This window comes from Castor canadensis, chromosome 1 (genome assembly GCF_047511655.1).
Source record: "Castor canadensis chromosome 1, mCasCan1.hap1v2, whole genome shotgun sequence".
Classification (NCBI taxonomy): domain Eukaryota; kingdom Metazoa; phylum Chordata; class Mammalia; order Rodentia; family Castoridae; genus Castor; species Castor canadensis.
In genome coordinates this window covers 111,900,745-111,927,562 of record NC_133386.1, presented here as the reverse complement: position 1 = coordinate 111,927,562, position 26,818 = coordinate 111,900,745, and the positions used below count along the sequence as shown (strand labels likewise).

The 26,818-nt window shown below is 36.9% G+C and overlaps 1 protein-coding gene across 7 annotated transcripts in view; it reads left to right on the top strand.

Annotated features, from left to right (window-relative positions):
- Positions 1-26,511, top strand: part of Hephl1 (hephaestin like 1) — a 98,871-nt gene extending 72,360 nt beyond the window's left edge. For 3 of the 7 annotated variants that reach the window (XM_074080745.1, XM_074080739.1, XM_074080764.1), the window contains 8 exons: positions 2,067-2,206; positions 4,604-4,744; positions 10,861-10,967; positions 12,389-12,611; positions 13,850-13,989; positions 23,205-23,367; positions 23,832-23,903; positions 24,001-26,511. In XM_074080745.1, coding sequence (XP_073936846.1) covers positions 2,067-2,206; positions 4,604-4,744; positions 10,861-10,967; positions 12,389-12,611; positions 13,850-13,989; positions 23,205-23,367; positions 23,832-23,903; positions 24,001-24,203 — 1,189 coding nt within the window. In that variant the 3' untranslated portion in view covers positions 24,204-26,511. The remainder of the gene's footprint in view (positions 1-2,066; positions 2,207-4,603; positions 4,745-10,860; positions 10,968-12,388; positions 12,612-13,849; positions 13,990-23,204; positions 23,368-23,831; positions 23,904-24,000) is intronic. The other 4 variants (XM_074080757.1, XM_074080751.1, XM_074080731.1 and 1 more) reach the window with 3 other exon arrangements.
- Positions 26,512-26,818: the final 307 nt, after the last annotated feature.

Genomic DNA, 26,818 nt, shown 5'->3' with positions numbered 1-26,818 from the left:
TTGAAGATTCACAGCTTATGCCCAGCATCCACCCAACATCCTCACGAGATGATGATAAAGTGCTTACATAGATCTTAACATGTTCCTGACATAGTGCTTCACGGACATGAACTCGTACAGTCCTCACATCAATTCTGGGAGGGAGGTGCATTATTTTCACCCCATTTTGCAGAGGAGGAAAGCTGAAAAGCAGTAGATTGTGGCTCTGGAGTCTGTGCTGGTCACACCACAACCGTTACTAGGATGCTTGGAAAATAAAAGTAGAAGAAAAGTTATCCTTTGGAAAGCACACAGTCTAGGCAAGAAGGTATATATGCAACTACTATGTACTAGGTGTTGTGCAGAGTGCTGGTGAAGCAGGGTGGAGAAGGGCAGATGAGGTCATTTACCACACGGAATTCATGGTCCATGAGGAACATGCTAAAACAAACATGGAGAGAGGCAATCTCTAACAGAGCAGAAGTGCAGGGTGCAGGGAGAACTCACAAGAGAAGCACACAGCCTGGTCGTTGGGAAAGGAGGGGAGAGGGTAGGTAATCGGGGAAAGCTTTCTGGAGGAAGTAGTCTTTGAGGTGGGATGTGAAGAGTGAGCCAGTAGAAAAAGGACAAAGGATTTCTTACCAGAGGGACCAACATGTAAAGGGCCTGAAGAGGAGGGAGTGAACATTTAGAATGATCAGATCATAGGATATGAGGGGTCCGTGATGGGAAATGGGGCTAAGGGGGTGGCAAAGGCAATTAGTGAAGGGGCTTGAGACCCTAACTGATGAATTTTCCTGTTTAGTTTTCCAAGTTGTAAAAAGGTTTTGTACAAAGAGCAACTTGGTTTGCAGTATGGGGAACAGAGGGAAGACAGGGAGAGCCATGAGGAACAATTCTGGGTAGTACAAGTTAGAATGCAGGCAGTTAATTGGGAGGAAAAGGGATATGAAACTCACTATATTTTGGAGATAAAAATAGATAGTTTTTTCTTTTATCTTGGAGACAGCAGCTCACTCCCAAGTAGCTGGGATTACAGGTGTGTGACACCACTCCCAGATTTTTTAGATTTTTCTAATCTATTAATTACCTTGGCAATAGATTAAATTTGTGTGTGCATATAACTATTTATCTCAGTCTTCGTGGATTCCACATTTGTGAATTTGCCTGCTTGTTAAAGTTTATTTCTAACACCCAAATCAATTCTCATGACACTTTGGTGGTCATTTGAAGATATTTGAAGAGCTGTGAAAACCTAAAGCTGAAGTCAAAGCATCTGCTTTCTTATTTCAGCTCTCTTACTGTATAAACAAGTATCCTCTTTTGGGTCTATTCAGTGCCATAGTTTTTGCATGTGTGTGCTTTATTTTGGTACTTTTGTTGTTTAAAATGCCCCCACTAAGAGTAGTGCTGAAACACTATCTGATGCTTGCTCACAAAGGAGGGTGGTGATGTACTTTGCAGAGAAAATATGTGCCAAAGAGACTTGACTCAGGTATAAATTAGAGTTCAATGTTAATGCATCACCAACATATATTAAGTACAATGCCTTTAAGCAGGAACATTCATGAAACAAGTTCATAATTCAGTATTCATGGTGACTTTCCAGAATTAGACAACTGTGAATAACAAGAATCAGCAGCATCTATATTTGTATGTGGGTGTATGCACAATACCCAACCTGCAGACTTTCTTGAGACCTTTCAAAGGAGAAAAGCACAAAAAGTTTTAAAATGATACATGTGAAACCTGGAGGAGTTCAGAGTGGTGAAGTGTGTACATGCATGTATGCACGTGGGGTTATTATTACCAAGAAGAGAAGCACAACCCTCTGAGGTTGGCCATCCAGCAGCAGTCCTGACAGAGCTCATCTTCAAGGGTGGGTGGTGGCCCAGTGCTGGACTTCCTCTGTCCAAACCTGAAGAGCTTTAAAATGCTAATTCTTAGCCTCATTCCCAGAGAGAGATGCAAAAGGCCAACTTCCCAGGGAGGCCCTGATCACAGCTCGGGCTCCCCAAATCACTCAGAAATACTCATGGTTTTTCTGTCTTCTGACAACCTTAACTTCTGATGTTTCTGATTTTCAGACATGGAGATATATTTATGAATCACACTGAAAACTGGATTGGCTCTCAGTACAAGAAGGTGGTTTACAGGGAATACACCAATGGAGAATTTGTGGAGATCAAAGCCCGACCACCTCAAGAGGAACACTTAGAACTCCTGGGTATGGCAGATTTCAGTCATGCACCATCAGCCTTAAGCATGTGTACACACATGCACACATACAATGTCATGTAAGACTGAGAGGGACAGAAGGAACAGGGTAGCATGACTGCAGTCATCTGAGTGTAATATCTTCCTGCTCTGCCATCATCAGGGAGTGTAATGTGTACTCAGTTCAAACAAAGAATAGTTCTAATAAAATAACAGGTAGCGTATGAGCAGAAATCCCTATCACCAGGGCGGTCTTCCTGGTGTTTGACACCCTTGAGCTTCTCTTCCATCCCTTTGCTGAGCAGGATACTTTAATATGAAACAATCTTATGTCTCAGAACATCAGGCAGAGTGTTTGGATGACTTCTTCAAGGTCCTGGATTACCCATGCACACTGCTGTATTTTCCATATGCCATAAAAGTGAGTATGATGAAGGAAGAACCCCTGATATGAAATGGTGCCAAGGGTGAAAGGTCAGTTTCAGTTCTTCTCAGAACTGACTGGACCTGTCTGCAATCTCTAAGCTATCTGATGCCCCAGCCACCTGACCATTAGATAAGCTGTTCCTGCTTTCCTTCCCTACTTTTCCTTACTTGGAATCACCAAACCCAATCCATCTTCTAGATAAGATTTTAAGGCAGGGGGACAATCTAGAGAAATTTGGAAATGCTTTTTTGCTTTTAAATGCACACAGTAAGTTATAAAAACACTATGGCTTGCACAGTGCTTGTCAATATTTAAAATGAGGCACCATGACTCCCAGCTTGATAAGGTATGGAATGCTCCACCCATGGTCTATTAACATTTAGTATGTGAACTTGTTTGTCAGACTGAATGAGTCATGCATATGAGCCTTGTTTGTCGACAGAGCTCTGAAGAAAAGGTACTGGTCCTGCTGAGGGATTATGTCTACTCTGTGGTTTGGTTCTACTCAGTGGAGAGGAGAAGTTAAGTGTCTTCATCAGTGCCAAGTTCACCAGCATTCAGCTATGGGAGAGTGAGGCCCATTTACTCATTTTCTGTAGCTTGGGGAGAGACCTAGGTCCTTAAATTACTTAAAGAGCACATAGCAGGCACACCTCTGCTTACCACTGTTCCCTGTGTCCTACTGCAGTGTAATTTGAAAGATATTTGCTCTTACTTGACAGTACAGCAGATATGTGCAATTTAAGTGGCAATGAGTATACAATGATTTTAATACATGCAAATTCATTCATTTATCTGTAACTATGCCACAAGTACTGCTTAAAGACAGGGTTTTGTTTTTTTAGCTTTGTCATTAAAAAAAAAAGAGTACTTGCAGAAACTTCCTGATTCATGGTAAATGTTTTCTTCTAAAGATAGTAACACTCCAACAGATTTTAGATTTATTGATGCCTTTAGCAGCATTTCTCAAAAAAAGCAACCAAAATCATGGCTTGAACCAGTAAGGTTCAGCCAACCAACTATGAGCGAATCTCTCTACGAATACAGAATGCACCAAATGCCCAAGAGGGAGTCATAGATATCAGGTCTGAGGTGCTTCTAAAACGGGAGTTTAGGCACGATGAAGTCGTGCTTCGTGAAGATGATTATGAGTCCCCTACTCTCTCATATGGGGTGTGTGTTCTGAGCATCACGAGGCACGAGGCACCTGGAGTAGGGAGGTGCACCACACAGTCACGCAGTGCAGGCTCTTTCCTGAGCATGTGGATTATCTTTGTGGGCATGCAGACTGTTTGTTTCCAACAGAAAAGTGCATAAAGAGCACATCTCCTCAAGGTATCCATGTATCAAAAGACAGCATTAGGCATGCATTAGTGAAGTCACTGTGCTGATCAAAAATCAGAATGTAAGTACTTTTTATTCACTTGTATCTTTCATATCTCAGAAACACACATTATTTCATGGGATTCTTATTATTATTATCTCCATTTGCCAGCTAATAAACATTTTCAGACTTACCAAAGATTACAAACTGGGAGATAACAGGCAAAACTCACTATATCATGTAGACATGGCTTTTGTTACAGATTATTGCTCAATAGTAATAAAAAGTGAAGTGCTTATCAAGTACAGTGTTTCAAAGCACTGAAATAAGCACTCTACCTACATTATTTTATTTAGTCCTTATCAATACTCTATGAGAAAGGTATTATTAAACTGTTTTATAGACGAAAAAATTGAGATTCAGATTATATGATTCACCCAAGGCCTTCTGATAAGTGAAGGACACAAAATTTGAACCCAGGTTGGTGCCATTGCTAAACATCATATGATATTTAATACTACACAATATTGTCCTCTAAGGAAGTTCACTAACACAGAAGCTAACCTTTATTTTATTCTGCTAAATGCTACCTACATTTAAATTATATCGATGTTGGAAAGAACAATAATGCACACAGGTCTGTGCTTTGTCTTTAGGCCCAATGATTCATGCTGAGGTGGGTGACTCCATCCTGATCATATTTAAGAATAAAGCCAGCCGGCCGTATTCCATCTCAGCCCAGGGTGTGGAGGACATGGATAGCGGGAAGCGACTCCAAGTTCCTGTTACAAAGCCAGGTCAGTTATGCCAGAGGTCTGCGCCATCCTAATGAGGACACCAGATTCTTTTCTTTTCTGTTTCAGCCATCACCTGGTCACTTCTGGTAGGAGATCATCATTCATCCAATGACCAAGAATTTAGGAAATTTCCAAGGTTCCATTAGAGATTTCACAGGGTCATATGAAATAATACTGGCCAACATGTATTGAATGTTAACCTTGTACCAGACACTATATTTAAAACAAAAAAGAAACCACAAAATTCTCATTTTTCCTCACAGCAATTTGGTAAGGCAGACACTTACATATTTCATCAATTCTAATACAACTGATTACAATATCCCTCATTATTTTATCTGTTCCTCAAAAAAGAAAAGTGTGATGCCAATGAAACCTTTACATGTCACAGATTTAATGATGCATACTGACTTTACATGAATTAAAATATGAAAATTTTGCCTTTTTAAATTGATGAAATATGGAATTGTTATGTCCATTTAACAAATGACTAAATCACAGAGTGGTAAAGAACTTGGCTAGTTCTTGTATTAGTAATACAGCATATTCACTCCAGCATATTCTTAATATATTTCTCCTAAGGTGATTAAGATGAGTTCTGTGGGAAAAAAAGACAAGATTGAATCATTTCAGAGTAATGGTAATTATACATCATAAAGTCCTAAGTGGTGAAGATTTTTAGGAATTACCATGGAACTGTTTATTCAGAGAAGGAAAATCCATGAGGAATGATTAATTAGGAGAAAATAGGGAAAGGAATAATTAGGGAAAGCTTTATGAATAAGGTCAGACTTGTGTATTTTTTAAATTAATAAACTTTATTTTGTAGGGTAGTTTAATGTTCATAGCTAAGCTGAGATTTCCATATACCTCTTGTCCCCACACATGGACAGCATCTTCCATTCCAATTCAATTCCCCACAGAGTGGTACATTTGCTGCCATTGATGAGCCTGCCTTGACACACCATTGTCATCCAAAGTCCATAATTTGCATTAGGTTTCCCTCTTGGTGTGTAAACAATGTGGGTTTTGACAAACACTCAGTGATACGTATCTACCATAGTAGTACCTCACAGAATAGTTTCACTGCTCCAAGAATTCTCTGTTCTGCCTATTCGTCCCATCTTCTTCCTTAATCCTGGGAACCATGATCTTTTTTACTGGCTCTATAGTTTTGCTTTTTCAAGAATGTCATATAGGTGGAACCATCCAGTGTGTAGCCTTTTCAGATCGGCTCCTGTCACTCAGCTGTATGTATTGAGTTTCCTACATATCTTTTCACGACTTGATAGCTCATTTTTTCTAAGCATTGAATAATATTCCATTGTGTGGTTGTACCACAGTTTACCCATTCATTTTCAAAGGACATTTTGATTGCTTCCAAGTTTGGGCAATTATGAATACAGCTGCTATAAATATCCATGCCTAGGTTTTTAGTATGGACATAAATTTTAATCTCTTTTGGGTAAATACTAAGGAACACAATTACTGGATCATATGGCAAACGTGTGTAGCTCTGTTTTTGTTTTTGTTTTTTTAAGAAAGTGCCAAACTGTCTTCCAAAGTGTCTGTACCATTTTGTGTTCTCAGTTGTGATGAGAGTCCCTGTTGCTCCACTTCATTGTCAGAATTTGTTGTTTTAGATTTTGGGCATTCTGATAGGTAGACCATTCTGATAGGTAGGTATGCTATCACATCATTGTTCTAATTTGAAATTCTGTAAAAGACAGATGATGTTGAGCACCTGTTTACATAATTACTTTCTATTTGTATAGCTTCTTTGGTGAAGTTTTTAGGTTTTGCATATATTTTAATCAGGTTTTTTTAATTGTTGAGTTTTGATAGTTTTTGTATGTTTTGGATTACAGATCAGATGTGTATTTCACAATATTTTCTCCCAGTTTTGTCTTCTCATTATCTTGGCAGTGTAAAAGCACAGAGTTAGAAGTCTTTAATTTTAATGAAATTTGCTTATTAATTGTTTATTTCATGGATTGTATCTTTTCTGTTGTATCTAAACAGTCATTACCATAAACAGGCCATTTAAGTGTTTTCTTCTAGGAGTTTTTAGAGTTTTGCATTTTCATTTAGGTCTATATCTATTTTCAGTTAATTTCTTAAAGGATACGAGGTTCTTTTCTAGATTTTTTTTCATACATGTGGATGTCCAGTTGTTTCAGTACCAAATGTTAACAAGACTATCTTTTCTCCATTGATTGCCTTTGCTACTTTGGCAAGATCAGCTGATTATATTTATGGGGCTATTTCTGGGATATCTGTTCTTTTTCATTGATGTATTTGTCTTTTACTTTTGTCAACACCACTGTCTTGATTGTTATAGCTTTGCAGTTAGTCTTTTTTTTTCTTTTTTGTTTTGATTGGTGCAATAATTGCATGTGCTTATAGAGTATGCTGTGGTGTTTCAATACCGGGAACATTTTTAATGATTAAACCAGCATATTTATCAGCTTGAACATTTATTATTTATTTATGCTGAAAATATCCAAAACCTTGTCTTCTAACTATTTTAAAATATACAATGCTTTTTTGTTAACTTAGTGTTCTAGTTGTACAGTAGAATGCCTGGACTTGCTACTCCTATCTAATTGTAATGCTGTACCCACTGACCAACTTCTCCCCACCATCTTTACAATAGTATGTCCAGAAGGTCATTAGTACCAGTCCTCCTACCTTGTTATTCTTGAATATCAAATAGGTCTTTTGTCTTTTTACATAAACTTTAGAGTCAGTGTATTGGTATCCACAAAATAACTTGCTGGTATTTTGATTGAGATCATTTTGGGTTTAAGGTCAACCTGAGAAGCACAAATATCTTGAAATTTTGAACCTTCCTATCCATGAACACAGAACATAATTCCATTCTTTGATATCTTTCTTCACAGTTTTGTAGTTTTCCTCACAGATCTTGTACTTTTTTTTTACATGGGGAACTATATATTTTATTTTAGGGGATGTTAATACAAGTGCAGTGCGGGGTTTTTTTGACAGGTAGTACTCTATATTTTTTGAAAAAATTTTTAATTAGTATATAATAGTTGGACAGGGGATACATTGTGATATTTACATATGTGCTTACAATATACCTTAGTTAGATTTACCCCCTCTATCATTCTCCCTCCTCCCTTCATTCTTAGAACAATTCCAACAGCTTCATCGTTCTATTTTCATACAAAATATAAAATAGTCTACCATATTCTCCCTCATTCACCCTTTCTTTATGCCCATCCCCTCCTACTGGTACCCACTCCTGGAAAAGACCTATTTTACCCCAGGTCCTTCATATATTGATAATTCAAAGGGGTTTCACCTTAGCATTTCAAGCATTATTCTATATATCATGCTTTAATAAAATTAACACCTCCCCCATTATGCTCACTCTTTCTCTATCGCTATGCTCCCCTAATAGTCAACAGCTTATGGTGCATTATGTTATATTATAACATAATATAACAAAATACAACAGAAGGGTTGTTTCAATATTTTTCATTTGCTAACATTTTCTTTCCCTCTCCTGCCTCCTGTAATCCTCTCAGATAGACCCACTAATATAAATTTGTTCTTTCTCTAACTATATATGTACATATATATGTGATCATACATGTATTTATATATTCATTTAATTTATGGGACTAGCTTCCAAATATGAGGGAAAACATGTCACCTTTGACTTTTTTAGCCTGGCTTACTTTACTTAACATGATATTCCCCAGTTCCATCCATTTACCTGTAAAGTGGCAATGTGTTTTTAATTTTAAATTCTGTTTGCTCATTGCTAATACATAAGAAAATTATTGACGTTGAGATACTAATCTTGTATCCTATCATTTTAATATAATTGTTTATTAATACCAGGAAGGATTGTGGCCAGTTCCTTTAGATTTTCTACACTGAAGATCATGTTATTTGTAAACAAAGACAGTTTGATTTCTTCCTTCCCAATTATGTGTACCTTTTATTTTATTTTCTTGTCATTTGCATTAGGTAGGACTTCTGGTAAGAAGTTGAAAAGCATTAGTGAGAGGAGATCTTTGCTGTGTTCCTTTCTTGATCTTAGTGGGAAACCTTCAAGTTTCTCACTAGTAAGCCATTAAATAAAGTTACTAGTTGCTTTTTTTGGTGGGATTGAGGTTTGAATTCAGGGCTTTGCACTTGCAAATCAGGCATTCTACTTCTTAAGCCATGCCTCCAGTCCATTTTGCTCTGGTTATTGTGGGGATGGGATCTCAATAACTATTTGCCCAGGTTGGCCTTGAACCACATTCTCTTGATCTCGGCCTTCTAAGTAGCTAGGATTACAGACATGAGCCACCAGTGCCTGGCAAACGTTACTGATTTTTAGTGGTCAAAAAACAACTCAGAAAAGAAAGGTACCCATTAGGTATTGGTGGAGGCTCTCAGAATAAGGCTGTGGGCAAGCTGGGGTGACCCCCTGACAGGCTACTGTGCCCTGATGGTGAGGACTAGCAAGATACAGCAACTCTGTTGCCTGGCCTTCCAAAAGTTCTTGAGGTAAGGGGTCATGGGAGTAGGGAGGAGGATGGACTAGAATGTGAAAAGGAGCATTTTTTCTCCTATTCAAACTCAGAGAGAGAGATTTCTTACAAAGTTCTCTGACAAGGCTGAAAGGTTTGGGAGAACCCAGAGATTGGAGGGGGAAGGAAAGAACTAACTCTTTTCATGAAATCCAAACAAGTTATAGAAGAACTACATGTACAAAAAAAAAAAAGGGAGAATACAAGCATCATAAAAAGTAAGCGACTCCTGAGTTTCTCCTCATTCTTGTTAAACTACTCAGTAAACATTTACTGAACACCTTCTTTACATTTATTATGGTGCTGACTGCTGGGCAAGTAATGAATTATTCCAACTTTAGTAGCACCACTCCTGAAGTCACATGTATTTAAGAAGCTTAATATCTGCTTGCCATTAGAAAGGCAAGAGTGTTTTAATGAAACATAATGGAAACCAGACCTAAAGTGTATTACTTACTACCCACTGGTACATTGACAAAAATGGAGCAAAGTCGCATATAAGCATTACTTATGTGGCACACATATTTATTCTGGTTGGATGGGATAGTTCAAAGGAGATAATTATTTAAGCATAGTTTTTATTTGGAATTTTTGCAATGCAATTATTGTCTAGTAAATCTAGCTATATTGGTATCTCCTTTGTGCAAAGTCCTGGGTCAGCCACAGAGAATGAATAGATAATGGTCCTCCCCATTATCTATGCATGATCATACATACATTTGTTATTAATCGACATAAAAGTCAACATTTATTAACTCCCTTCAATGGGAGTGCCTTCATGGGCACTATCCCATGTACTCTCATATATATATATTTTATGGTACTGGGGATTGATCTCAGGACCGTGAACTTGTTAGGCAGGCGCTCCACCACTTAATCCACACTCCCAGTTCATCATTATATGATTATTTTATTTAATCCTCACAAAAATCTGAGAACTAAGATGACTAACCAAGTTTACAGGTAAGGAAACTAAATATCAGTGAGGTTAAGTAGCTTCTCAAATGTTGTCTAAATAGAAATACCTCTAGGGTTGACATTTGGAAGTAGGTCTCTCTGGTTCTAACTGGATCTCACCTGCCCCATCATACACCTAAACTATTGAAACATATTGGTGCCTGAATCTGACACTGAAAATATTCTGATTCCTTTGCCTTGAGTGAGGTCTGAGCAGAAAGAGCTTATAAAGCTCCCTGGTGATTTCTTTAAGAGGCCCAGACTAAGACCCTGATAACTAAAGTCTGAGGATAGCTCTCAGGAGAAGATACAAAAATTGAGGAAAAACAGTGATCTATAAAATAAAATGTGATTTCCTGAATACATAATAGTTAACAATAGAAAAGGGCAAACTATAGAGAAGGCCAGAGTCTGAAATGGTACATATAGTCTTTCATGATGAAATTGTACAAATCAAGACAAGAGTTTAATAATCATTTCTAATGATAATTAGCAGCGGTAAAACATTGACTAAAATATATAAAGACCTGCTTGTATCTCTTCAGGTAAATCATCTACAACAGAGGTAACTCTCACAAGCTCATTATATTTCTTCTTTGATTTTAGGAGAAATAAAAACTTACAGATGGAATGTCCCTAAAAGATCAGGTCCAGGGCCCTCTGATCCTAATTGTATTCCATGGGTTTACTATTCAACAGTAAACTTTGTGAAGGTAAGGCGGATAGATTACCAAGATGTTCAGTGTAACATGGCTTATGTTGACTATCCAAATCATCATACCTCTGGAGGGCATTTTAGAAGAGTGTATGATTTAGAGAAGTGGTCACAAACTGTAGCCCTCTTCCCAAATCCAACCATGCTCATTCATTAATGTTGTCTGTAGTTGTGACAGAGATAGTATAGCTCATGAAGTAAAAAATATTTGCCATATAGTGCTTTATAAACAGATTTTAAAGTTTGCTAAACATTGATTTAAAGTATGGGAAATGAAAACAAAGATCCATTCAATTTCCAAGAGTGGATCTTATGAGGCAGTTTGAAGCAAAAGAGGATATGTCAATAGAAAAAAAGTATTTTACAATATAATTTGTTTATGGTTTTAGATGTGGGAAATCTATTATTTTTAAAGGTGTTACCAGGGCTACTAGGGATCAGGGAAAGAAAACATACTCCAGCCATAGTAACTGAAACTTCAAAAATATTTGAATGATTAATAGGCTGATAAATGAGTCAGGTATGTATATATAAAGCAACTACAAGTCTTTAATGCTATGTCATAAACCAAAGTCCTAATTAAAATCAGACCTGATATAAAACGTAGGCACTTCCCATTATTTAACAAGTGATGGACTATCTTAATCTTCCTCTTGGATGTTACATGGTGTTACATGGCTTGAATTAGTGACCTTGAGTTATACTGCACAGTACTGGAGCTTAGGAGACAGTCATATAAGTTACTTGAAAAATAAATTTACAAATTAGAATTATGGGACACATACTTATTGTTTATTCATTTGTACATCCAGACAAATATTTATTGAGTACTTGTGACATGCAAATTATGCTGCCAAACACTATACCAGATGCAAATATTCTTCTTTGGAAGAAGCACATGACTTTGTGGGGAAAATAAAACATGTCCACACTTCTGTAGGAGTGGTGGATTATGGATGGTACCATGGGAGGCTTTGGACAGAGTCTAGGGAGAAAAAAAATGATATTAGTAAAACTGAAAGTACAAAAGCTGAAGCTGTGTTTGAGAAGTATTTAGAGTCCCATTTGACTATCATATATGACCCAAAAAGAAAGCAGCGGGGCAACCCAAGACACAAATTTCATTGAGGAAGCACATGGAAGGGCTTGAAGGATTATATTTTATTCTGTAGGCCATGGAAGTCCCTGAGGACTTCTAATTATGGGAGCAACTAGATTAATCTGATAGTGGTAGTAGGATGAGTTGAAGGTGGGGTGGGCTAGAGACCAGAGAGGAAACAATTTCTAGATTCTAATACTAGAGTGACGGCAGATGGAATGGAATATTATTAAATATTTCTAAATTCTAATACTAGAATGGTAGCAGATGGAATGGAATATTATTAAATATTGAATGGTTTATCTATTTTTTAATTCCAGGATACATATAGTGGTTTGATGGGTCCTCTGATTACATGCCGAGAAGGAGTATTGAATGAAAAGGGAAGAAGAAGTGATGTTGACTATGAATTTGCTCTTTTGTTTTTGGTATTTAATGAGAATGAATCCTGGTATCTGGATGATAATATTAAGAAGTATCTCAATAAAGATCCACGAGATTTTAAACACACTGATGATTTTGAAGAGAGCAACAAAATGCATGGTATATCAGATATTCAAAGGAAGACCAGGGTCATAGAAATTCCTATCACTGTAGGAGACCCCCCCCCCACCTCCCTCTCTGGGCCTTTCCCTCTTAAGGGCACCTGAACTGAAGAAAGTCCTCTAAAGGTTTTTTTCAGAGTGAACCAGCCTAGTCATGGGTTGTCTGACAGGAAAGTTATTGAGGCTTTGTACTGATTGTCTTTAGGGGTATCTATCTCAGAATGCTAAGATCTTTAAGCTATGAAGAAGTAAATTTTAAAAACAAAACAAACAGAAGTTGTAATGTTTAATACAAAATATAAAAATAAGTGTTACATGAATCATTACAACTTTGGTTAAATTTAAAAATTTGATTTAATTTTCTAGAACATGAAACTCTAGCACTGAATTTTTGTTTTAATGTATCTGCTAATTAATTCTGTATCATTTAAGGAATTCATTTTGGTAGGAATAATGTGTTCAGATTGACACTTCCACATACTCTAAGACCTGCTTTTGAAGATGGGCCATGCCCAATGTCTCAAAGCTAGTTGTTAATACAAGTTAAAATACTGTGGCCTGATTCCTAGTTCAGCTACTCTATTCCTTATAATTTTGCTTTCCTTTCTCAAAAATATCTTAGTATTTTCTCTCCTTTTAATGAATGCAACTTATTTGGCTATGTCATGGATTCACAGAATAAAGCATTAGTAGGATGCTGAGGAATAATATTCACCATTGCATAAACTCAGCTTTGCTCATTGTTAGGTCCTGGGTTCAGTCTGTGGGAAGCTCTCCTTTTGGAGGTTCACCAGGCTTATGCTAGTTCTCAGAAAATGAAACATTAAAGAAATGACTTATAATTAATTCAATGTTGATTTGTATATGCTGGATTCTTTGTAGCTTAGTACACTCATTTGTAGAATGGTATTAATTTGGCTTCTCACAAATGAGCCTGTAATTTACTTCCAAAAAAGGATATACTGAATAAACAAATAAGCAAACAATACTGCCATCTAACATATAGCTTTGAAAAACAAACTGATTTCTCTTTTCTGGCTTTCTTTGTACAAAGATTTCTTAGTAATCTGAATTGAGAATCTAAAATGGGGGAGTCATTAGTTAGTGAGGCTGTTAGTTATTTATCAGGTAGAAAAGAATACCTGTGAACTAATGATCTTGAACTAGTTCTAAAACCAGGTTAAGTAGTAAGTATGTTTGCATTGATCAGAAGCTACTGTCTTTTCATTTTCTTAGCTATTAATGGGAAGATTTTTGGAAATCTCCATGGCCTCATAATGAATGAAGATACAATGACAAACTGGTATTTGTTAGGAATAGGAAGTGAAGTAGATATACATACCATCCATTACCACGCTGAGAGCTTTCTTTTCAAAGTAAGTATAAGAAATATGCTTTGGGGAAATTTTTTTTTCGTTTTTTTTATTGTTCTATTATTCATATGTGCATACAATGCTTGGGTTATTTCTCCCCCCTACCCCACCCCCTCCCTTACCACCCACTCCACCCCTCCCCTTCCCCCCACCCCCTCAATACCCAGCAGAAACTATTTTGCCCTTATCTCTAATTTTGTTGAAGAGAGAGTATAAGCAATAATAGGAAGGAACAAGGGTTTTTGCTAGTTGAGATAAGGATAGCTATACAGGGAGTTGACTCACATTAATTTCCGGTGCGTGTGTGTTACCTTCTAGGTTAATTCTTTTTGATCTAACCTTTTCTCTAGTTCCTGGTCCAATTCTCCTATTGGCCTCAGTTGCTTTAGTTTCTCTGCATTAAGGACAACAAATGCTAGCTAATTTTTTAGGTGTCTTACCTATCCTCACATCTCCCTTGTGTGCTCTTGCTTTTATCATGTGCTCAAAGTCCAATCCCCTTGTTGTATTTGCCCTTGATCTAATGTCCGCATATGAGGGAGAACATATGATTTTTGGTCTTTTGGGCCAGGCTAACCTCACTCAGAATGATGTTCTCCAATTCCATCCATTTACCAGCGAATGATAACATTTCATTCTTCTTCATGGCTGCATAAAATTCCATTGTGTATAGATACCACATTTTCTTGATCCATTTGTCAGTAGTGGGGCATCTTGGCTGTTTCCGTAATTTGGCTATTGTGAATAGTGCTGCAGTGAACATGGGTGTGCAGGTGCCTCTGGAGTAACCTGTGTCACAGTCTTTTGGGTATATCCCCAAGAGTGGTATTGCTGGATCACATGGTAGATCAATGTTTAGCTTTTTAAGTAGCCTCCAAATTTTTTTCCAGAGTGGTTGTACTAGTTTACATTCCTACCAACAGTGTAAGAGGGTTCCTTTTTCCCTGCATCCTCACCAACACCTGTTGCTCGTGGTGTTGCTGATGATGGCTATTCTAACAGGGGTGAGGTGGAATCTTAGTGTGGTTTTAGTTTGCATTTCCTTTATTGCTAGAGATGGTGAGCGTTTTTTCATGTGTTTTTTGGCCATTTGAATTTCCTCTTTTGAGAAAGTTCTGTTTAGTTCACTTGCCCATTTCTTTATTGGGTCATTAGTTTTGGGATAATTTATTCCCTGTATATTCTGGTTATCAGTCCTTTGATGTGTAGCTGGCAATATTTTCTCCCAGTCTGTGGGTGCTCTCTTCAGTTTAGAGACCATTTCTTTTGATGAACAGAAGCTTTTTAGTTTTATGAGTTCCCATTTATCTATGCTATCTCTTAGTTGCTGTGCTGCTGGGGTTTCGTTGAGAAAGCTCTTACCTATACCTATTAACTCCAGAGTATTTCCTACTCTTTCCTGTATCAACTTTAGAGTTTGTGGTCTGATATTAAGATCCTTGATCCATTTTGAGTTAATATTGGTATAGGGTGATATACATGGATCTAGTTTCAGTTTTTTGCAGACTGCTAACCAGTTTGGGGAAATTGTTTTTAACAGTCAATGTATTTCCAGTGGTAAATAAGATGGTAACTTGGAAATAATGCTCATGAGGGGTTAATATGAGAGAATGGAACAGAATAGAATGATTATATTCTCTCCTGGTGGATATTTCTTTATACATGTGTGTATTATTTCTTATTTTTCTTTTTTTAGGCAAGACACAAACTCTGTGAGTCTGGGTGTGGTGATTCAGGCCTATTACACTAACTACTTGTGGGTAGAGATTGAGATGATCTGTGTTCAAAGCCAGCCTGGGCCAAAGTTAGCAAGACCCTCATATCAACCTACACAAAAGCTGGTAGTGGTGCTTGCGCCTGACATTCTAGCTGCATGGGAAGTGTAAAAAGGAGGAATGTGGTCCAGGCCAGCCTGGGCATAAATGAAAGATCCTATTTAAAAATACATCTGAAGTCAAAAGGGCTTGGAGCATGGCTCAAGTGGTAGAGCACTTACCTAGCAAGCACAAGACCCTGAGTTCAAATCCCAGTACTACAAAACAAACAAAAAACAAAAATCTGTAAGTCTCAGATAAGAGTTATCTCATCAGTTACATGGCTATAATTCTCATAACCCTGTATTATGTATTAATACTGTTTAACAGGGACCATAATGTTAGTCCCTTTTACTGGTCCTTTTTCTCTCCCTCCTTTTCTTTTCTTTGTGATTAACAGAATAGCCCTATCCAATAAGGGAGAAATTATGAGCTCTGGCTTGGGCCCCCAGAGTTATCCTGAGTTTTGCCATAGAGAGCTGGACCATGTGTGACCTACTCCTTGGCACCAAGCTATACCCTATGGGTGGTGCTAACCGTATAGCAGAGTCACCTGGGGAGCTGTTGAGAAAACAGACCTGCAAAATCAGTCTCCAGGGAAAAAGTCCACATAGTCAGCCATCTCAAATTCTCAGTACCATCTACAAGGAAATAGAGAATGGTAATCTAATCTGAGGGAGGGGCAGAATCTGTCCTGTGCTCATTGTACAGGGATAAACAGTAATTTCATAAAAGATCTAATATCCTCTCCTTTCTGTATATTTTGAAGGGCACCAAGTATTGACTGTATTGGCTAATATAGTGATTAGACTTCCACTATTAAATACCTATGCTGCTTTTCAGAATTTGGCTTTTTCAATACTCATTTTAAAAACTAAATAAAAAATTTAGAAAATAATAGAGCTGAGCATGGTGGCAGCTACTCTGAAGGGGGAGGTAGGAACATCGTGAGTTTGAGGCTAGCACAGGTGAAGTTAGCAAGACCCTATCTCAACAACAAAATACAAACAAAAGATCTAGGGAATAGCTCAAATGGTAGAGCTCAATCCCCAGTACCACAAAAAATTATAAAATTATATAAAGTTTACATATGAATGTTAAAAATTAAGATATGACTTACATTATATAAATTCACCTTATTTACTGTACAATTTTGTTCTGTAGTGTAACCAAAAACAATCAAAACACAATAGTTCCATTACCTCCCAGAGTTTTCCACTGCATCCCTCGTGTCACTTACTTGTCCAACCACTGATCTATTTTCTGTCTCTGCTCTGATGTGAATGTATCCTCCAAAGTTTGTGTGCTAGAGACGTACTTTGGTCTCTTGAGTTCTTGTGTGGGTATTTTCTTGTCCTTCTGCCTTTTGCCATGTCATGATACAGTAAGAAGGCACTCACCAGGTGCTGGTCCCTTAACCTTGGGTTTCTTAACCTCGAAACCACAAGAAAGAAGTTTCTATTCCTTTTTCCTCCCCTGTGGTACTGCAGCTTGAACTCAGGGCCTACACTTTGAGCCACTCCACCAGCCCTTTTTTGTGAAAGGTTTTTTTTGAGATAGGGTCTCACGAACTATTTCCCTGGGCTGGCTTTAAACCATGATCCTCCTGATCTCTGCCTCCTGAGTAGCTAGGATTACAGGTGTGAGCCACCAGCACTCAGCAGAAGTCTATATTCTTTATAAATAAACCACTCTCAGGTATTCTGTTATAACAGCACAAAACAGACAAGACAAGCTCTACAGTTTTACCTTTTCTAGAAGTTATATTGTTTGTACATCTTGAATCTGGCTTATTTTATTCCACATAGGTATTTCAATTTCATCCTCTTAAGTGTCTCAGTGGTTTGTTTCATTTGATGGTTGAGTAGTATTCCATTGTATGGATATAATGCAGTTCATTCATTCATTCTCCTATTAAAGAACGTTTGGATTGTTTCTAAGGTTGGTTACTACAAATAAAGCCATTGTGAACATTTGTACACGTTTTTATGTGAATATAAGCTTTCATTTCCCTTGAGAAAATCTGTAGGAGCAAAACTGATAAGCCCTGTGGTAAGTGTGTATTTATAAGAAACTGGCAAGTTATGTCCAATGAGGTGGCACTATTTTGCATTCCCAGCAGAAATATATGAGAGCATTTTTTCTTGTGAGTTTTTATTCTTCTTCTTAGCCATTATACTATACAAGTAGTGTATTTTACTGTTTATTTACATTTTCCTAACAGCTAATGATATTGAACATCTTTTCATGTGCTTTCATGTGTTACCATCTATAAATCTTCTTTGGTGAAATGAATGAGTTTTATGCCCATGTTGCTGCTTTTTAATTTAACATTTATTTTAACTGATGTATAAAACACCAAAATTGTATGTATTTGTGGAGTTCCATGTGATGTTGCCATTCATGTGTATATTGTGTAATGTCCAAATTAGGGTAGACGTCTCTATCTCTTCAAACATTCATCATTTCACAGTTCTTTCTTGTGGCTTTCTGAAATACATAGTACATTATCTGTAGTCACTCTGTTGGGCAACAGCTCACCAGAACCTTTTCTAACTGTGATCAACATCTCTCCCCCTGCCCCTCCCATATGAGTGAGATAATGTGGTCATTATCCATACATGTCACTGAAAATGACAGGATTTCATCCTTTCTCATGGTAGAATAATATCACGGTTTCTTTCTCCATTCATCAGTTTTGGACACACAGATCATTTCCATTGCTTGACGATTGTGAATTCAGCTGCAATGAACATGAATGTACAGATGTCTCTTTGACAAACTGCTTTCCTTTCTCTTGAATATATACACGCTAGTGGCATTATGCATGGTAATTTAATTTTTAATATTTTGAGAACCCTCCACATTGTTTTCCATTATGGCCACATAACTTACATTCCTGCTAATAGCGTGCAAGGGTTCCATTTTCTCCATATCCTTGCCAGCATCTTTTGTTTTTCTGTCTTTTTGATATTAGTCATTTTTACCAGGGTGAGGTTATATCTCATGGTGGTTTTGATTTGCATTTTCCTGATAATTAGTGATTTGACCATTTTTTCATGTATGTGTTTGCCATTTGTATATCTTCTTTTGAGAAATATCTGTTTAGGTCTTTTGTCCATTTTAATTGAGTTATTTGCCTTTTGCAATTGAGTTTTTTAATTTCTTATATATTCTGAATATTAATCCCTTGTCAGAGGGGTTAAAAGTTTACAGTATTTTCTCTCATTGTATGGGCTGTCTCTTCACTCTGTTGATTGTTTCTCCTTTCTATACAAAAGCTTTTTAGTTTGATGTGATCACATTTGTCTATTTTTGTTCTCATTTCTTGTGCTTTTGGGGGTCTGTCTAAAAAAATCCTGACTATTGTAATGTCTTAAAGAATTTCCCCATGTTTTCTTCTAGTAGTTTCACAGTTTCAGTTCTTATGGTTGCCTTTAAGCCACTTTGAGCTTATTTTTGTAAGTAGTGAAAGACAGGAATCTAGTTTCATTTTCCTGAATGTGGATACCCAATTTTCTCAGCACCATTGATTGAAAAGCCCCTCTTTCTTCAATGTGTGTTCTTAGCACCTTTGTTAAAATCAGTTGACTCTAGACACATGGGTTTACTTCTAGGCTCTATATTCTTTTCTTTCATGTCTGTTTTTATGCCAACACCATTCTGTTTTGATGATTAGAGTTTATAGTATATTTTGAAGTCATATAGTGTTTTCTGCTTTGTTCTTTTTTCTCAAGATTGCTTTGGCTATTCTGTGTTTTTTTTTTTTCCGGTGGTACTGGAGTTTGAACTCAGGGCTTCATGCTTGCTAGACAGGCGTTCTACCATTTGAGCCACTTCACCAGCCCTTTTCTGTGTTAGGTGTTTTTGAGATAGGGTCTTGTGAACTATTTTGCCTGGGCTATCTTTGAACTGTGATCCTCCTCATCTCTGCCTCCTGAGTAGCTTGGATTACAGGCATGAACCACGTGCACCCAGTATCTTTGTGTTAGCTTGTATGTGTGTGGTTTCATAAATATCTTAGGAGTCTTTACTAGCTCTGTAAGGAATGTTTTTGATATTTTAATAGAAATTACATTGAATGTATAGATGTCTTTGAGTAGCATAGATTATGTCTTTTAAAATTTTTGGATTATTTATTTTTACTGTAGAGTTTGGGAGCTTTATTATAATCTAGATACAAATTATTTATAGGCTATGTGATTTACAAATATTTGTTCCTAGTTTATGGCTTGTCTTTTTATTTATAACATTATCTCAAAGAACAAAATTCTTAATTATTGGTCAATTTTAAGTTATCTTTTTTTTAAATTTGTGGCTCATACTTTTGGTGTCATATATAATAATTTTTTGTCTAACTCAAGTTTATAAATACTTTCTTCTTTATTTTCTTATAGAAGTGTTATAGTTTTATATTTAGTTCATTTTTTGCATAAAAATAGCCAAATATTCCATCACTATTCAGTAAAACCACTATTCTTGAGCTGAGCATGTTGGCACATGCCTAAGGAGGCTAAGACAGGAGGACCATGAGTTTGCAGCCACCCTAGGCTACCTAGTGAGTTCTGGGTGAGCATGGGCTACATAGTGAGACCCTGTCTCAAAAAACAAAACCTATTATTCTTTTTCCCATTGGATTGCCATTGCACTTTTGTCAAAATCATATTGCCCACATATTTGTGGGTCTATATCTTTGCTCTCTATTCTGTTATTTGATCCCATATGTCTGTACTTTCTTGAATGCCACACTTTTTTTTGTCAGTACTAGGGTTCGAACTCAGGACTTTGTGCTTGCCAGGCAGGTGCTCTATTGCTTGAGCCATGCCTCCAGCCGTGACAAGCATGCTCACCACGCCCAGCTATTGGTTAAGATGGAGTTCTACAAACCCGTAGGCCTGGAATTTTGATCCCGTCTAGTAGCTGGGATTACAGAAGTGAGCCAGTTGTGCTCAGCTCTTAATTTTAGTACTGTTGCAGAAGTTTTTTTCTTTTTAAAAAATTAATTGTATTTTTTATTTATCACACATTAATTATACGAGGGGATTTCATTGTGATAATCCCATACATGAATACAGTATGCCTTGAACAAGTTCACCCTCTCTTGTTACAATAATGTTAAAATTAGGTAGTGATTTTTTTTTTAATGGGAAGATCTTTGCCTTCCCATCCAAATTTTAGAGACAGCTTATTGATTCCAATTTTGAAATCCTGTTGGGATTTTCATTGGATTTGCTTTGAATTTATCTTGACAACATTGAGAGTTCCAATCTATGATCATGGTATATTTCTCTATTTACTTAGGCGTTCTTTGATTTATTTCATCAGTATAGTTTTCAGCATACATATCTTGCATATATTTTGTTTGATGTTACCTAAGTATATCATATACCTAAGCTTTGATGATGGTGTAAATGGTATTGTGTTTATTTCAGTTTCTAATTATTTATTGCCAATATATAAAAATATAGTTGATTTTTTGCACATTGACCTTATATTCTGAAACTTTTTTACTTGCTTTTTCATAGATTTTTAGGGAGATTTTCTACATAGACAATCATGTCTGTAAATAACAATTTTGTTTTTTTATTTTCAAACTGTATGCCTTCCCTCTCCCCTATCTTGTCTTATTTCACTGGCTAGGACCTCCAGTATAATTTAAAGTATGACTAGGGAAAGTAGGTATCTTGGTCTTATTCTTAATCTTAGGGTGAAAGCCTTCAGTCATTCACTAATGGTTATAAAGTTAATAGTAGCTTTTTCATAGATCCTATTGCCAGGTTGAGGGATTTTCCTTCTATTCTCAGTTTGCTGAGAGTTTCTATCATAAACAGATGTTAAATTGTATCACATGTTTTTTCTGCATCTGTAGAAATGTTCATATAATTTTCTTCTTTAGTCCACTGATGAATTGTATTGATTTTCAGATGCCAAACCACCTTTTAATTCCCTGGATAAACCTTACTTGGTCATGATACACTATTTTTTTATTCATAGCTAGATTTGATTTGTTAGTATTTTGTTGGAGAATTTTGCATCTATGTTCATGAGTAATATTGGTTGTAGCTTTCTTTTCTTACATTTGTTTGGTTTGGGTATCAGGGCAAAACCAGCCTCATAAAATGATTGAAAGTGTTATGTGTGATGGGGAAGTGACAAGGAAAATGGTAGGAGGGTGAATACAGAGCAAAAACGTGTGCACATGTATGTAAATGTTAAAAAAATGATACCTGTTGAAAGTATTCCAGGAATTGGGGAGGGGAGGATAAAGGTGAGCTGTGGAGGGGGTGAACTCAAGTTTAATGTATTTGAAAAATTGTTAAGAACTTTTGCAAATGCCACAATTTACCTCTACCCAGCACAACAATAAAGGAAAAAAAAATTAAAAAAGAAAGTGTTACCTCCTCTTCTATTTTCTAGAAGTTTATTTAAGATTGATATTACTTCTCCTTTAAATGTTTGATAGAATGTGCCAATGACTTTATTTGGCCTTGTTAGAATATTACAAATTATTTATTATATAATTTAAGCTTACTTATTAGATATAGTGCTACTTGGGTTATTGCTTCTTGAGTGACATTTGGCAGTTTGTTCATATCTTTTAAGTTATAGAGTTTATGGACACAGAGTTATTTATATACAATATTTCTTTATTATTCTTTCTTGTGTTTGTAAGGTCTTGGTGATGTTCTCTCTTCCCCATACCTGTAATTTGTGTTTTTAATTTTTTCTTGATCTGTCTGTCTAGAGATTTGTATAACAAATTAGTCTAAAACTCAGTGGCCTAAGACAGAAAACACTTATTATCTCAGTTTCTCTGGGTCAGTAGTCTGGGAATAGCTTAGTTAATTGGTTCTGATTTGGCATCTCTCATGAGGCTGCAGTCAAGTTTGCTGGACCTGCAGTTGTCAAAGGCTTCACTGGAGCCAGAGAATCTGTTTTCAAGTTCACTCATGTGGCTGTTGACTGAATGCTTCAGTTCCTCATTATACAGGAATAGCACAGGAGCTGGCTCCACCTAGAGTGACTGATCTAAGAGGAGAGAATACAGGGTCCAAGAAGCCATATCTTTTGTAGTCTAATTTTGCAAATGGAATGCTGTTACTTCTGCCATATAATAGTGGTCTCATATAGCGTAGAAGGAGACTATGAAGGTTATGAATATCAGAAAACGGGGGTACTAGGGGTATCATAGAAGCTGGCCACTACAAGCTTTGCCAATTTTATTGATCTGTTCAAAGACCCAACTTTAGATTTCTTTGCTTTTTCTTTATTTTGTTTCTATTTTTGCTTTTATGAATTTCTGCTCTTTACCATTTCCTTACTTATACTTACTCTGTGTTTCTTTGCTCTTATTTTTCTTTCTTCTTTGTTGACTCATAAGATTTTTTAAAAAAATTTTTGCAGATAGATAAATCTTACCGAGAAGATGTATACGATCTCTTTCCTGGGACATTCCAAACCATTGAACTGTTTGCAGATCACCCAGGAACATGGCTACTACACTGTCATGTGTCTGACCACATCCATGCTGGCATGGAGACAACCTACACAGTACTCCGGAACATAGGTACTATTGTCTGTCAGTGATGCCAGATGCTGGTACCAAGCTTCCTGTAGACCTGGAAGTCAGGAGGCATAAGAAAAACACAGATTCACTCCGCAAGGAGCTCATAGTAAAGTAAGAGAGTCAGCTATGTAAATACGTAACCATAATGGAGTGTGATATGTGCTGTAACAGAGTGAAGAGGACCAGGTCCAGTGGCAGTGGCAGGAGGGCATGGTATATGAACCATTTTAGATCCCATGATGCTCAGGATAGAGGTCAGTGGGTGAGCAGAAGCTAGAGAGGTGGAGGGGTATGAATGCATGTGTACTGGTATGAAGTAGCCCAGTGAGAATCCAAGAAAGAGGAGAGATGTTGGTTAGGCAAAATCCTCATTGGTAAAAAGACGTGACTTATGGCATGAGAAGAATCTCCTACCCTTATCTGTAATACAATCAACTTACCTTTTTTTTTCTTTTTTGGTCCAGATAACAGGATTCCATACTCCACTAAGTCTCCTTCTGGAGGAGTATCCCACCCAACCGTGGTGCCCTCCATTGGTAACAATATCCTCTCCTGTGTCTGTGTGTGAATGCTTCAATGTTCACTCCCCAGGGAGAAGCAGGTGCCTGATGCCTCACTTTTCTTTTTTCACAGAACAACCTGGCAAAGAGGAGCTCTATTTCTTTGGCAAGAATCTGGGCCCAAGAGGAGCCAAGGCAGCCTTGGTCACTCTCTTCATCACTGGACTCCTCTTCCTGATTGCCACTATGATTTTGTCCCTCAGACTCCGCTCTGCAAGGAGGCAGATAGCTTACCGAGAAGTCCAGTCCTGTGCACTCCCCACGGATGCTCTGTGAACTCTCTGGCCTTTCTTGGAGGCAGCTGTGAGGTTCCACAGCTGGCTAGATGGTGGGCCAACCAGGAAAATGGACCAAAGCATTGTTCACCAAGGAAGGTTTATACTGTATCCTGGATCAGGCTTCTGATCCTCTGTAGCATCATCCAAAGCAATTTGCTTTCATTTATTTATTTTTAAATGGGCTGTGAATAATCCTCAGGTATAAAATATACAGAAAAAGGAGAATGCACAGGACTGAAAAATGCCTATCCTTAGTCTGTTCTCTGAACAAATTTGCTTAAGTGGGAAACCCCCTGAAAAATATTTTCATATTCCATCTTTCATAACTTTTAGATTAAAGTGTTTTCTTTGCAAACCATCAGTTTCTAGATGAACAACTTCTAGGTATAATGACTCAGACGTCTATCTAATTAGAATAACATTAATTTTTTTTATCACAGTTACTTGAAATGTTTCCCTTAGTCATTCCAGGGAAAATAAGTTTCTAAAGAGTTCATGGAAATGTCTTAAATCAGTATCTAGTGATAGAATTAGACCAAATGAATTTTTGGAGGCTTTAACCACCTCTCCTGGCCTCTTCCCTTTTACTATAAATAGCCTGTGCACTGTTTATTATACAAGGCAAAGTTATAAGGTTTTTTTTAATTGCTGCTGTTTTTATTCAAAACTGTAGAAATACTTGAATGTTTACAATTCACTTCATGTTGCATGTTTTTACACTGTTTCCATAGCAATATCTGTACTTTCAAAAATTAACTAGAGAATTTATATTTCTATTTCAGATTTTGGGAGGGCTAGAATCTGTGAAGGAGCAGGCTTGGTTTTCCCACTGTGAGTTAGAGACCTGAGGGTTTCCTGTAAGATCTCAGTAAGGGGTAGAACTTCAAGTCTGGGCTTGAATCTTGAGTCTGATTTTTCGCTGAGTTGGGGGAATCTTACCAGGTCTCCATCTTCTATAAAATAAGAATAGTGTCATCATGTCAGGAACATGAGGAGGAATTCACCAATGCAGCTGACTGGTTGGGAGAAGAAAGCTTTCTAAAAACCCCAAATTCCCTGACCCTTGAGGGGAGGAGAAAAAAAGGAAAGTTTAGAAAAAGAGTCTCAGTGGTAATTTTTAAACCATTAAATCAACTTTGAAGATAAGTATTAAAATTTCCAAGACTCACATGCAAAAATAAAATATTGAATAACTAAATTCTACCATTATGAGGTAATGCACCCTCTTTGTAGGCATGTCTAGACATTAGGTGCAAGATTGATAAAAGCAAAGTTGTTTATGATTAGACTGAGAAATTGCCCTTAGCTCAGGGCAAGCTGCTGATGCCAGAAGAGTGATATTAGAACATCTGCCTTAGCAGTGGATCATTTGAGTGTCCAGGTGAACGAGTACAACCTAATAAATGCTCTGGTGGTGGAAACTTTTATACTTTCTCATCTTTTTAGTGAGGGGAAATGGGTAATCTGCTAGAATCTATAGTCTTACATAAAACAGGATGAAAATGCTAATGAGTCTGTTTGTAGTTTGCTTGAATGTTGTATCAAGTAGGGTACCCAAAAGATTTTTTTTACCCAAAAGATTTTGAATTTCAGCCTGCTAATCACTGTGATTTTGTAGTACAAGCTCTACAGTTTTCAACATGTGTAGGCTGTACAATTATATAATAATAATAACTATGGTAAATGCCTTATTTATTACTCACCTTTACTATGACAACAAATCATTTAGTTATAAGGTTTTTCTGTTTCACTTAGTTTATTTTTTTAATGGAAAGAAAAGTAGTTTTATTGCACCATTTCTCTTTTTAATAAAGTTTCACATATTAGTAGATGGCTATTTGGATTTTTTTCACTCAAAATTACCTGCCATTAAATGGGGAAAGTGATGGTTAAAAATGTATTGTCTTTTAGGTATTTAATCACAATGACTAGAGAAAATGGAAAAAATAATGTATCTCTACAAATAATTTGACCCCTCAAACATTGTCTCCTCAAACACACAATCCTCCTTCATTCTCAGCTTTGCTCTTTTGGGACAATTAGCCCCTCCTTTCATCAACACATGCCTTTTTCTTCTCTTACAGTGGAAGAAGTGCCCTTGCTCCTTGCATGGCCAGGTTCTCTGCTTCCTGTTTTCTCAAAGACTTAATTCCCCCAATTATAAGTTTTTCCTTCTATACTACTCTATGAAATCATCAACGATGTTTACCATCAAAAAATGGAAAGCAAAGAGTTTTCCATCTTTTTATTACTCAACCTCTCAGCAGCAACTGTCAGTTCCTTCCCTCTGGACACCTCTGTAGTCCCCTGGCTCTGTGAGCTTCCTTCTTCCTCAATTTCTATTTCTTCTCAATCTCTTTTGCTAGTCACTCTCCTGTGTCAGCACATTCCTCAGAACTTGATATTGGGACCTTTTCAAATCCTTTGTCTTTTAAAGTAGATGGAGTAATGTTCCCAAAGATTATATATCCTAATTCTGAAACCTGTGTCGGTATCTTATATTGCAAAAGGGATTTCATAGTTATTAATTAAATTAAGGATCTGGTGATGGGGACTTTATCCTGGATTATCCCGATTGTCTTTAAATGTAATCATAACGTCCCCTATAAAAGA